This window comes from Lynx canadensis, chromosome C2 (assembly GCF_007474595.2).
Source record: "Lynx canadensis isolate LIC74 chromosome C2, mLynCan4.pri.v2, whole genome shotgun sequence".
NCBI lineage: Eukaryota > Metazoa > Chordata > Mammalia > Carnivora > Felidae > Lynx > Lynx canadensis.
Window position 1 is genome coordinate 109,722,873 of NC_044311.2, and position 13,711 is coordinate 109,736,583.

The 13,711-nt window shown below is 41.0% G+C and overlaps 1 protein-coding gene across 1 annotated transcript in view; it reads right to left on the reverse strand.

Moving 5' to 3' along the window:
- CEP97 (centrosomal protein 97) overlaps positions 1–13,711 on the reverse strand; it is a 29,517-nt gene that overhangs the window by 9,188 nt on the left and 6,618 nt on the right. The window contains exons 6-9 of the mRNA XM_030329517.2: positions 13,312–13,478; positions 5,414–5,578; positions 3,581–3,714; positions 773–1,547 (exon numbers count right to left, since the gene is read on the reverse strand). Of these exons, the coding sequence (XP_030185377.1) occupies positions 773–1,547; positions 3,581–3,714; positions 5,414–5,578; positions 13,312–13,478 (1,241 nt within the window). The remainder of the gene's footprint in view (positions 1–772; positions 1,548–3,580; positions 3,715–5,413; positions 5,579–13,311; positions 13,479–13,711) is intronic.

Sequence of the window (13,711 nt, forward strand, 5' to 3'; positions counted from 1 at the left end):
TCGAGCCCTGCATCGGGCTCTGTGCTGACAGCTCAGAGCCTGAAGCCTGCTTCAGATTCTGTGTCTCCCTCTCTCTCTGCCCCTTCCCCACTCATGCTCTGTCTCTCTCTGTCTCTCAAAAATGAATAAACGTTCCAAAAAAAATTTTTTTTTAAAAGCTGAGACACACATTGTCCCTATTTTTCTACCACACTGGGTGTCCCTTCTCAACGTCTTTCACTGCCTCCTCCTCTTCCAACTGATAATATCAATAAATATTGCTAGTGGCAATACTAATACTCAAAATAAATTTATGAAGTCCTAATTCTCTTGGGTGGCAGTCAGTAAAACATGTGAGCCCCAGAAGTGAGGAATACTTCCTACCATTGCCCCAGAATTTTAGTCCCTTCTAAATCCTCACTCCTTAATTCTCTCTTCACTTACTGGGTTCTATGTATACTTTCTCATCTTCTCATTTCTATATTTATTCAGTTCCTTTACATTTTCTGTACCTTTCTAAAGTTTAAAAACATCTTTAAGACAAGTAATCACTCAACATTTACTGCTATACTGCATCAATGAACCAAGTGCTGAGCTAGAGATGGATACAGATGCATTTGGCAGCTTGTCTTCAAAATGCTTTCCATATGTTCTAGATCAGGAAACCAAGAGTGTCAACATGGTATGAAGTGTCCTGACCACAGCAGCGATGGTTCAATGTTCTGAATCAACTCTAAGACTCTAACACTCCCAAACCAACAAAACAGCACCTAAACAAGGACTTTTGGCCCACCTCCTTATTTCTTCAGTTAAGCAAACAATGTGCTCCTGCATTCTACGCAGCCGGATTTCATGACGCACATCTTTAGCTTGGGGGTTATAGTTCCTGGTATAAAAGCCTCGCCAAGAGGCCTGAAGTTTGGTGGCTGCTTCATTCAATTTCTGAAGGGCAACTTTATCTTGTCCCAAAGCAACAGGTCTCTGGGTTAAAACTCCGCAGGGAAGTTTCTCTGAAGCTGATTGAGATACGGTTTCTTCACTGTCTGGCAGCGTATGGAAGACATTGTGTCCAACCGACTCAGGAAAAGATATAAGACTATGGGTGTCATCCTTCAAGACAGCATTGGTTACTGTTGGCTCCAGACAAGGTAACAGCCCACCTTCCTCATTTACCTCTGTACTAACAGCACTTTCCGTAGTTTGAGCAGAATTCTCACTTGTAGTCCAAAAAGCCTTTTCTTCTTCCTTACTGAAGTCTTGGTTTTCCAGCCCTTTCAAAGACTCATCTGCAACATCATCATCTTCTAGGCCCAAGTTAATGCCTTGCAGCCTCAGCTCAACTGTAGGTGATACTGGAGAGAGTCCTGATGGAACTGGCATAAAAGTAGACTCTGAAGAGAGAAGACTACAGTTTAACTTGTCCTCATCTGTCTGTATGTCTTCCAAGTGCAGGTCATTTCGGGAATATCTTGTAGTGTGTACAGAGGCTGGAAAGTTATTCTTAACAGCATGTAATTGATCATCATTACTGTTAGTCCCAACCCAAGAATTGACTTGGATGACGGGTTCTAGAAGAATCAACAAAATATCATTGAAACCACTAAATATTTAAAGAGGTATTTTTTTTAGTTTTATCTTTGTAATGAAATCTAACCCCTAAAATATAGTAAATAAAATGCCTTCTGTGATTTCCTCCAATATGCCTAAAACATCAAAGACTTAAGAAAATGAATTCTTGCAATAATCATGGGAAAAATCAAAGTATCAGGTCAATACAAAAGGTGGCAACTCTGAATGTTTTTTCTCTGAACGTTTTTTAAGAATTAAAATTGAGGGGCGCCTGGGTGGCGCAGTCGGTTGAGCGTCCGACTTCAGCCAGGTCACGATCTCGCGGTCCGTGAGTTCGAGCCCCGCATCGGGCTCTGGGCTGATGGCTCAGAACCTGGAGCCTGTTTCCGATTCTGTGTCTCCCTCTCTCTCTGCCCCTCCCCCGTTCATGCTCTGTCTCTCTCTGTCCCAAAAATAAATAAATGTTGAAAAAAAAATTTAAAAAAAAAAAAAAAAAAAAAAAGAATTAAAATTGAAGCACAGTGAAAGAAACAATCAACAAAACAAAAAGGCAATCTACTGAATGAAAAAAGATACTTGCAAGTGACATATCCAATAGAGGGTTACTATCCAAAATATATAAAGAACTGATACAACTCAACATCTAAAAAACAAATAATCCAATTAAAAATGGTCAGAAGACATGAACAGACATTTCTCCAAGAGACATCCAGATGGCCAGACACATGAAAAGATGCTCAATATCACTCATCATGAGGGAAATGCAAATCAAAACTACAATGAGATATCACTTCACACCTCTCAGAATTGCTAAAATGGCTAAAATCAAAAATACAAAAAAACAAGCGATGGCAAGGATGTATAGAAAAAAGAACCCTTGGAGCGCCTGGGTGGCGCAGTCGGTTAAGCGTCCGACTTCAGCCAGGTCACGATCTCGCGGTCCGGGAGTTCGAGCCCCGTGTCGGGCTCTGGGCTGATGGCTCAGAGCCTGGAGCCTGTTTCCGATTCTGTGTCTCCCTCTCTCTCTGCCCCTCCCCCGTTCATGCTCTGTCTCTCTCTGTCCCAAAAATAAATAAAAACGTTGAAGAAAAAAAAAAAAAAAAGAAAAAAGAAAAAAGAACCCTTGTACACTGTGGGTGGGAATGCAAACTGTAGCCACTATGGAAAACACTATGGAGGTTCTTCAAAAAGTTAAAAATAGAACTACCCTATGATCTAGAAATCTCACTACTTGGTATTTACCCCAAAAATGCAAAAACACTAATTCAAAGGGATACATGTACCCCTATGTTTACTGCAGCATTATTTACAGTAGTGCTATTACGGAAGCAGCTCAAGTATGCACTGAATAAAGAAGATGTGACACACACACACACACACACACACATAATGAAATAACATTCAGCCATCATAAGGAATGAAATCTTGCTATTTGCAATAACATGGATGGATCTACAGAGTATTATGCTAAGTGAATTAAGTCAGAGAAAGACATATCATATGATTTCACTCATATGTGGAATTTTAGAAACAAAACAAATGAGCAAAGGAAGAAAAGAGAGACAGACAAACCAAGAAACAAACTCTTAACTATTGAGAACAAACTGATGGCTACCAGAGGGGAGGTGTGGGGACGGGGGGTGGGGGGATGGGTGAAATAGGTGATGGGGATTAAGAATATGTTTATCATGATGAGCACTGAGTAATGTACAGAATTGCTGAATCACTATATTGTACACCTGAAACTAATATAACACTGTATGTTAACTATACTGAAATTAAAATTTAAAACGTAATAAAAAATAATACTAAAAACATAATACCAATGACAAAAACAATAATAAACAAAAATTAACACCTTAAAATACAGTAGTTTTACATGTATGCCTGTATAGATACATATATAAAATATAAGACCTAAATGTTCACTTAACAAACAAAAAATTAGGAGAATGTATACTTTTTTGTTTTATGGTACTCAACAGATCTAACAACTTGAAGAAAAAGGATCAGAGAGCAGTTAATTTCGTACCGCCTTCCTGGACTCTATGGCCATCTTGAACAGGGCTTGAATGCTCAGGTACAAGGGGTGTTCTTGTTTCAACAGGAGCAAGAGGAGCCAGCTCTTCACTTTGGCTTTGGTTCATCAACTGCCTCTGGTGAAACCTAAAAATCAATAACATCTGATGTGATTTAATACAAACCACAAAAACAAAGCTTTTTTGCTTCTTACATAATACTGTCAAAAACGTAGAAATGTACAAGTTTTTGAAGTAGATATCTTTAATTACTACCACATCAAAAAGTCTCATTTGAGGGGCGCCTGGGTGGCTCAGGCAGTTAAGTGTCTGACTTCGGCTCAGGTCATGAACTTGCAGTTTGTGGGTTTGAGACCCACGTCGGGCTGTGCTGACAGCTCAGAGCCTGGAGCCTGCTTTGGATTCTGTGTCTCCCTCTCTCTTTGTTCCTCACCTGTTCACACTGTGTGTCTTTCTCTCTCTCTCTCTCTCTCTCTCAAAAATAAAGATTTAAATAATTTTTTTAAGAAGTCTCATTTGAAAGCACTGGATAGAAAAGGTTAAGAAACTTATTTTTAATTTTTTTTTAACGTTTATTCATTTTGAGAGACAGAGCGTGAGCAGGGAAGGAGCAGACAGAGAGGAAGACACAAAATCTGAAGCAGGCTCCAGGCCTGGGGCAGGGCTCGAACTCACGGACCAGACCTCGAGATCATGATCTTAGCCAAAATTGGACGTTTAACCAACTAAGCCACCCAGGTGCCCCAAGAAACTTATTTTTAACTCACAATCATATAGACACTCTCATAGGAACAAACATGCACAAACACGTGAGGGCAAGACTGTGATTAAAAAAAATAATAACTTTGGTATAGCTTCACTTTTTTTTTAACATTTATTTTTGAGAGAGCAGGGGAGGGGCAGAAAGAGAGAGACACAGAGGAGCTGAAGAGGGCTCTGCATTGACAACAGAGCCCGATGCGGGGCTCGAAGTCAAAAACCGTGAGATCATGAGCTGAGCCCAAGTGGGACTCTTAGCCAACTGAGCCACCCAGGTGTCCCTTGGCTTCACGTCTTAATATTAGTATTTAAACACCCAGATGAGGGGAACCTGGGTGGCTCAATCAATTAAGCGTTAGACTCTTGGTTTTAGCTCACGTCATGATCTCACAGTTCACAAGATTGAGCCCCACCTTGGGCTCCATGCTGACAGCAGAGCCGGCTTGGGATCCTCTCCCTCTCTCTCTCTGCCCTGCACCTACTCACATGCACTCTCTCTCCCTCTCTCTCTCTCAAAATAAGTAAACTTTAAAAATAACAAAAACCCATATGAAACACCTACACTAAAAGAATAAATATGTATTTTTTAAAAATCCCCTTCTCCCAGGGTGCCTGGGTGGCTCAGTCAGTTGGGCATCCGACCTTCAGCTCAGGTCACAATCTCAGTGCTCATGAGTTGGATCGCCGCATGGGGCCCTGTGCTGACAGCTCAGAGCCTGGAGCCTGTTTCAGAGTCTGTCTCCATCTCTCTGCCCCCTTCCCTGCTCATGCTCGCTCTCTCTCTCCTTCTCTCTCTCTCAAAATAAAAAATAAAACATAAAAAAAAAAAAATTTTAAGTCCCCTTCTTCCACAGTGCTTGGCTCTCCCCACTCAGGAAATGACTAACAATGCAAGCTGGACTGCACCACATGGTTTAGTTCCCCAGCAGGGGTGCTGCAGTGACGAGGGGCCCAACTACCCAGAAATGTGGGTCACAGTACTTGCCTCTGTCCTACTAACCATGCAGGAAGACTCAGAGGTATTTTCACTTGTGAATTCACCAGCTGCTACAAATAAAGGGGCTTACCTCTGTTTGCTCAGAATCTTCTCTAGTTTGGCATCCTCGGCAGTTTGAAGACCCAGCGTAGAAGTGAGAGGACAGACTGTAGCCAGATACTGGACAAGCTGGATGTGCTGGCCTGGCCGATAGGCCCTCCCCTTGCCTTGACTATAGAGCCATTCAGCTTTCAAACTGGAATCAGGGGATATACAAAAGAGGAGAGGACACCAGAGTAGACAAGATACATTTTGAAGCAATAATCATCTTCCTTCTTAATTTATAGCATCATTGGATGGTTTTCATAAATAAAATCCACATAAGTTCTTTTAAAAAATCTTTCCTTCTGATTCACTCCCTTTACTATCACAATGTTTTAAACCTTTTTACTTGCTTAGGGGCACCTCTACAAAGTTGTACTCATGGTTCCAAAAATCTTTAAGTTATTTTCAAAGAAGCAATGAGTATTTCCTCTATTTGCTGTCAAACTAAAGTACCTAAATATATCAATTACATTTAAATCCATTAGTTCATACTGATAGCTAAAAAAAAAAAAAAAAAAAAAAAAAAAAAAGCTAATGGGGGTGGGGGCGGTGCCTGGGTGGCTCAGTCATTTGAGCATCCAACTCTTGATTTCCACTCAGCTCATGACCCCAGAGTTGTGAGATTGAGCCCTTTGTCCAGCTCCATGCTGTGCTGAGTCTGTTTAGAATTCTCTCTCTCTCTCTCTCTCTCTCTCTCTCTCTCTCTCTCTCTCTCTCTCCCCCTTGGCCCCTCTCCCCAACTCATGTGCTTGCTCTCTCAAATAAAAAAATTTTAAAAAGGGGTGCCTGGGTAGCTCAGTGTGATTCTGGATTTTGGCTCAGGTCATGATCTCACAGTGAGATCAAGCCCCACATGGGACTGCCTGCTGTCCACACAGACTTCAGATCCTACGTCAGATCCTCTGTCCCCCTATCTCTTTCTCTAAATAAATAAATAAACTTTTTTAAAAAGTCATTTATATAAACAAAAAATTTCTTTAAAGCTGATTGGTCACAGCTAGAAGATGCTAGTGCCCCACCAACTCACTATTTTTAACAATTGGTAAGTAAAGGGTAAGAATTAAATATTATTAATTCTATCTTTCCTAAACAAGCTACACCATGAGTGACCAAATAGTTACTTTATAGAAGTATTCCAGCTAATAAAATGAATGGATTAAAACCTCACCATTTTGAAGCTCTCAGTGAATGAATTAAGGGTTTAGGCATTAATAGCTAGCTACTAATAACAATAACATGAAGGGCAACCAAACACTGTGTGTGTGTGTGTGTGTGTGTGTGTGTGTGTGTCCCTTGCTAGAACCCAAAAAGTAGTCCTCCCACAAAAAAGCCTAAATCTGATGAAACCTATGCACGTTCCTACCAAGTTACAGGAAACACAGGAGAAAGGAGCACATCAAAGGACAAAGGGATATAACCAGCGAAATAAGCACAGTGGGAAACTCCACAGGACACATCATCTGGTTTTTTCAACAACAACCAAAAAAAGGACAAAAGAAAGCAAAATAAATAAATAAATAAAAGAATAGAAACCTATAGTTAAAAGAGATTTAAAAGCATCATCTTGAAGGGTGCCTGGGTGGCTCAGTCAGTTGAGCGACTGACTTCGGCTCAGGTCATGATCTCACGGCTTGTGAGTTCGAGCCCTGCATCGGGCTCTGTGCTAACAGCTCAGAGCCTGGAGCATGCTTCGGATTCTGTGTCTCCCTCCCTCTCTCTGCCCCTCCCCCACTCATGCTGTGTCTCTGTCTCAGAAATAAATAAATACTAAAATAAATAAATAAATAAATAAATAAATAATAAAAGCATCATCTTGAGCATCTGGCAAGTTGAGCCCTCAGGTGACTCCAGCCTCATGTGTGATTTCACAATTGCGTGAGAACCACCCAATCAGCATGGCCAGCCCATGGAGCACGCAACAATAATAAATTCATGTTTTAAGTCACTAAAAAAGCAAGAAGGAAATTTAAAAGCTATAGAGACAAATCACAATGTAGGGCCTTATTTGGATCCTGTTTCAAAAAAAAAAAAAAAAAAACAAAAATTTAAAAACTGCCTTTATGAGGACTATTAGAAATGTAAGCACTGAACTAATATCTGATGTTATTAAGGAATTATTACATTTTTTGAGATGATAGTAGTATTATAGTTATTTCATTAAGAGCCCTATCTTTTAGAGATATATACTGAAATAGTCACAGGTGAAATTATATGTACTTTGAGATATGCTTGAAAATAAGAGGAGAACAGGGAGTGGGTGAAGGTACAGATGACAAGGTTGGCCACGAGTTGTAAACTGTTGAAGTTGGATGATGAATTCATGGGAGGTCATTATACTACTCTTTACTTTTGCATATATGTTTTGATGGGTTTTTTCATTAACATGCCATTGCCTCAATTTTACCATTCTTTTTTTTTTCCCTAAGTTTATTTATTTGAGATAGACAGAGACAGTGCAAGTGGGGGGAGCAGAGAAGAGAGAGGGAGAGAGAATCCCAGACAGGCTCCATGCTGCCAGCACAGAGCCTGATGTGGGGTTCGAACTCATAAACCATTAGATCATGACCTGAGCCGAAACCAAGAGTCTGACACTTAACCGACTGAGCCACCCAGGCAACCCTCAATTTTACTATTCTTAAATCTACCCCTCAACTTGAAGTTGAGGCTGGATCATTTTAGTATACTTTCTCTATTTTTATAGCATTAACTTAGCATTACAAAGAGTTTGAAAATCACTTTCAATCCACAACCATTTACTTGGACCTTGATATTAAGGTATCCACATCATACAAACTGTACAGTCCAAAACTGTCGAGACACCCACATTCTACTATAGACAGAAAAGAAACTGGTTCTTTGATAACTGGTTAAATCATGCAAGAGAGTCATGGTGTAAATAAAACAACATTAGTTTCCTGTGATTTGCCAGTTTCATAAGAAAAGAAAAACTGTTTTCGAACAATGAGATATGAGGTATGGCAAGCTGATGAACTGAAGTTATGAAATCCCAACCTTAGTCTAAAGATAAAAATTTTATTTTACCTAATAAAAATAATTCAAAGTATTTCTTCCATGGATTCATTCCTGTGCACTAAATACTGATCATTCAAAATGTTCTTGAAATCTGCTCTAAACTTCCCTAAGTTCTCCTGGCAAGCAGGAGAGAAGCTGGAAAGCTGTCCCCAAAAAAGATCCATGGTAGAAAACAATCACCAACTTTAATGTTAGCCAGCAAGCAACAGTTCTAAGTCATAGATGTTTTGTAGCTGGGAAAGAGAGAAGTGAAAGTAAGAGGAGAGAGAAACAAGGCTTCAGTGTGAATATTCCAGTTTTAAGTGTGTGAGAAAACCCACAAACTGTGGAGCATCAACTACTGTAACATCTGTTTCTCTGCCTTTGCTTCACATTCATCAGTATCACTACACAAGTTTATTAATCCATACAACATTCTCCTAGGTAAAATAATCTCCTTGCCAATTAAAACAGCATCGCCAATTCAAAGAAAAACAAAATTAAAAATCATTCAGCTTAACCTATTAATTTCAAATCATTTCAATATGATTCTTCTCTTGAAACTGAAGGAATAATTTACATAATAGAAGTAACAACTAATAAGAGAGAGAACTTAAAACAATCTGCTTTTTCTCATTAAAGAAAAAAAGGAGTATTAGATGAAATGATATTTAATATTTGCTTTTAAAATATTCCATAAGGGGGGGTGCCTGGGTGGCTCAGTCGGTTAAGCGTCCGACTTCAGCTCAGGTATGATCTCACGGTCCATGAGTTCGAGCCCCGTGTTGGGCTCTGTGCTGACAGCTCAGAGCCTGGAGCCTGTTTCAGATTCTGTGTCTCCCTCTCTCTCTCTCTGCCCCTCCCCCGCTCATGCTCTGTCTCTCTCTGTCTCAAAAAAACATTAAAATATTCCACAAGGGGTGGAGGGGTGCCTGGGTGGCTTAGTTGGTTAAGTATCCAACTTCAGCCCAGGTCATGATCTCGCAGTTGTGAGAGCCCGCATCGGGCTCTGTGCTGACAGCTCAGAGCCTAGAGCCTGCTTTGGACTCTGTGTCTCCGTCTCTCTCTGCCCCTCCCCCACTCATGCTCTGTCTCTCTCTCTCTCTCTAAAATAAAGATCAAAAAAATTTTTTTTTTAATATTCCAACAAGGGGCACCTGGGTGGCTCAGTCAGATAAGTGTCCGACTCTTGATTTCAGCTCAGGTCATGATCTCACAGTTGGTGGGATCGATTCCCATGTTGGGCTCTGCACTGACACTGTGGAACCTGCTTGGGATGCCCTCTCTCCCTCACCCTCTGCCCCTCCCCTGCCCCTCCCCTCCTTGCTCACTCTGTCAAAATAAATAAACATTTTTTAAAAATAATAAAATAGTCCAACAAAAAAGTGGGCAATACATGAAACAAGATAGGCAAAGTTGGTAATTGCTGAAGGAGTATGGTGGGCATTTAGGTGTTCACTATGGTACTCTCTCTACTCCAAAATTCTGCTCTGTAACTTCTGATCTCCAACTAAACAACAGAGGTGTAGCTTGGGACTAGGACGCATAAATAATAAAACAAATGGAAACAAATTCCAAAAGAACTCCAAATACTGAGTTCCTACACAAAGATGCTGGTCTTTGCACAGGTGTGCCTCTCTCTGAGAAAGCACTCAGTCACAGCACCACAGGAGTGGCTGACAGCTCAATTTACTCTTTCCAGTGACACACACATTCAACATGTGGCTACCTGAAGTCATCCAAGAACCTGGGATACTTTTCATAATGAAGAAAATTTTTAATCTGGATGTTCCTCGCAAACAACAGGCTGGGTAGATACAAAAACTGGAAATTCCTTCCTGTCCTTCAGGGCAATCCCTAAGGTTGACCAGGAAAATATGTTGAACACTGCTTAGGCTACTCATATGACAGCTCTCCCTTATAATAATTCCGCCCTCCTAAACAAAACTTCCAGAGTTGTGGGTTGTTTTTTTTTTAAAGTTTATTTATTTATTTTGAGAGAGACAGAAGACAGTGTGAGTGGGGGAGGGGCAGAGAGAGAGGAGGAACGAGAGAATCCCAAGCAAGCTCTGCACTGTCAGCGCAGAGCCCAACGTGGGGCTCGGGCTTATGAACCTCGAGACCATGACCTGAGCCTAAATCAAGAGTCGGATGCTTAACCAACTGAGCCACCCAGGCACCTCACTATGTTCTATTCTTACTCTCAGGGGTGACTATGTAGGTATTTTTAAATATTATTTTTTAACTATATCTGAATTATGTGATACCTTGCAGTTTTTTTAAATGTTGGGGCAGGAGGGTGGGTAGAATCTGTTGCTATTGTGCTATCCTCCCAACTCTTCCTTCATTCCATACTTATTTGGTGTAGGATGACCCTACGGAAAGACCACCCCAGTGAAAGCCTACTTCTTCTCTACCTCCTGAAATCTCTGAAATCAGAGAAAGTTAAAAAAAAAAAATGCAAATTCATCTTAAAGTCACTTGTATTAAAACTATTTCCACAGTGTACAAACATAGCCTTTGCATTATTATTCATCTATTCAACAATTCATCTTCTCATCTCTTTTTTTTTTTTTTTAAGTTAGCTTTATGTCCAATGTGGGTCTTGAACTCATTACTCTGAGATCAAGAGTCACGTGTTCTAGACACCTGGGTGGCTCAGCTGGTTAAACGTCTGACTTCAGCTCAGGTCATGATCTCACATTTTGTGAGTTCAAGCCCCACACTGGGCTCGCTGCTGTCACTGCAGAGCCTGCTTTAGATCCTCTGTCCCCCTCTCTGTCCCTCCTTGCTCACGTTTTCTCTCTCTCTCTCTCCCCCTCTCAAAAATAAAAATATAAACAAACAAACAAATAAGTCACATGCTCTACCAACTGAGTCAGCCAGGCACCCCAAATATCTTCTGCTTTTTAGCATTTGCTTTAGTTTCTATGAAACACCTCAATTTTCAGTCTCTATCTTTAAGTAATACTGACAATTATCCTTTATTAAGCACCTATTATATGATCAGTATTATGCTATATGCATTATCCTCATCCTCATTCTTTTTTTTTTTTTTTTTTTCAACGTTTATTTATTTTTGGGACAGAGAGAGACAGAGCATGAATGGGGGAGGGGCAGAGAGAGAGGGAGACACAGAATCGGAAACAGGCTCCAGGCTCCGAGCCATCAGCCCAGAGCCTGACGCGGGGCTCGAACTCACGGACCGCGAGATTGTGACCTGGCTGAAGTCGGACGCTTAACCGACTGCGCCACCCAGGCGCCCCTCCTCATCCTCATTCTTGAAAGCTATTATCCACATTTTACAGATGAGAAAACAAAGGCTCGCAGAAACTAAGGAACTTGTCCAGGCCACATAGCTAATAGGTGGGAGGGAAAGATGCGAAGCCTTCTCTTGTCCCTTTTCCCAGGTCTCTTTTTACACCAAAGTCTTATCTCTGCCCATCTCACCTCCTGCCTCCTACATGAAAATGTTGCCAGTCATACGTGCATAGAAAAATCTGACAAGTATTTTTTCTGTTAAAGGAAGAGCCAGAGAAGATAATCAGAGTAAACCCATATTCAAGCTTTAGAACTACCCATAGTTGAAAACAAAATAAGGTTTCTGAGTACACAGCAACACACTGCAAAAGACAAGCCACACTTTTTTGTAGGCAAACTAGACCCTACACATGTCCCTCCCCTACACTATGTAGGTCCTGACTGCCATTCCTCACTGCCCCATGCCTTATTGAGCAACTAGATGAAGCAGCAGGAAGAAGGAAAAGGAAAGCCCTGTCAGTAATCTACCACTCATCCTCCCACGGGCATACCCCTCAAGCAGCTACTATCAGTCTCTAGTACAGATGGAGAGAAATGGTAAGAAATAACATACATGTTGAGTCCATGAGTGCATGTAGGTATGCAGTGAGAGGGGGAGGTGAAATGAGGCACAGTGAAGAGAATACACTCATCTCAATTCTCATACCCTTTAACTCTACTCTCCCCCTCTTGTCCACATCCTAGTTTCTTATCTCCCCTAAAGCTCTGATTCCACTGACCACATGTCAGCGTCCAGAATACCCCATCATGCAGAGGTACCAGCTCCAAGTGTAGAAACCATCCATGATTAGAGGGATAGAGGAGTTCCACTTCTGCTGCTTCACAGGGAGGAGTAGGGGAGGACCAATCAGCATGCCTACTACCAGTTCCAAATGGGAACTTGGCAGGAATTTTCCCACGGAATCACTGTTATAAATGGTAGTTGGGTCCTATTATTAATACCGCCCTTACATATAGGATGGATTAGAAGCTTTTGTGGGATTGATCTGAGACCCTATATAGCATCCATAACATGATTTCTACAGAAAACGCACCAGGGGTGACTGGGTGGCTCAGTCGGTTGAACATCCAGCTTCAGCTCAGGTCATGATCTCGTGGTTTGTGAGTTCAGGCCCCGCATCAGGCTCTGTGCTGACAGCTCAGAGCCTGGAGCCTACTTTGGATTCTGTGTCTCCCTCTCTCTCTGCCCCTGCCCCACTTGTGCTCTGTCTCTCTCTCTCTCTCTCAAAAATAAATAAACATTAAAAAAAAAAAAAAATGCTCCAAGCCCCTGAACAACCAACAAAAGACCTTTTAGAAATCAAATTGTAAGTTGGGCACTAAGTTAAACTCACTAGCCCCAGCATCTGGGGCTGATATTTATATCTTATCCCTTCTTAGGATAGAAAATCCTAAACGACCAGCATATAGTTTGCCATATGATTGCATTAATGATCTTAATTTCTAAATGCACGTTTTAAGAAATATTTCGTTTATTAATCTGTAGCCAGCTAGAAATGGTCTTTATGGTAACTTCCATGATTAATGTGATATTAAAGAGGTCATGTTCACCTTTCCTTCTGAGAAATCACATATCCATCTAGGACTCTGAGGTTTAAGCACCAGCTGACGATGTATGGCCGATAGTCAAACCCTGGAATGGACGGTGTTGCCATCACACAAGGATTGTTCATGATTGACAACTGTTCCAACTCAGTTAAGGATGCCAAAAAAGAGATCTGAAACAAAGGATATCTTTGTTGAATGAAATAGACTATTCATTATCAAGCACAGGGCTTCCATTGTTGATTACACATCTTTGGCAGTTTGAGAATGCAACAATTTCCCTCTTGTTCTGAAAAGCAACAAGTACCACTCTTATATTATCCAAAGGCTTCCAAAATTCCATCAATATGACCATCTGCCCTTGCTTCACAAAACCGCTTACAAAGTATCAGCAATGTTTCCTAAT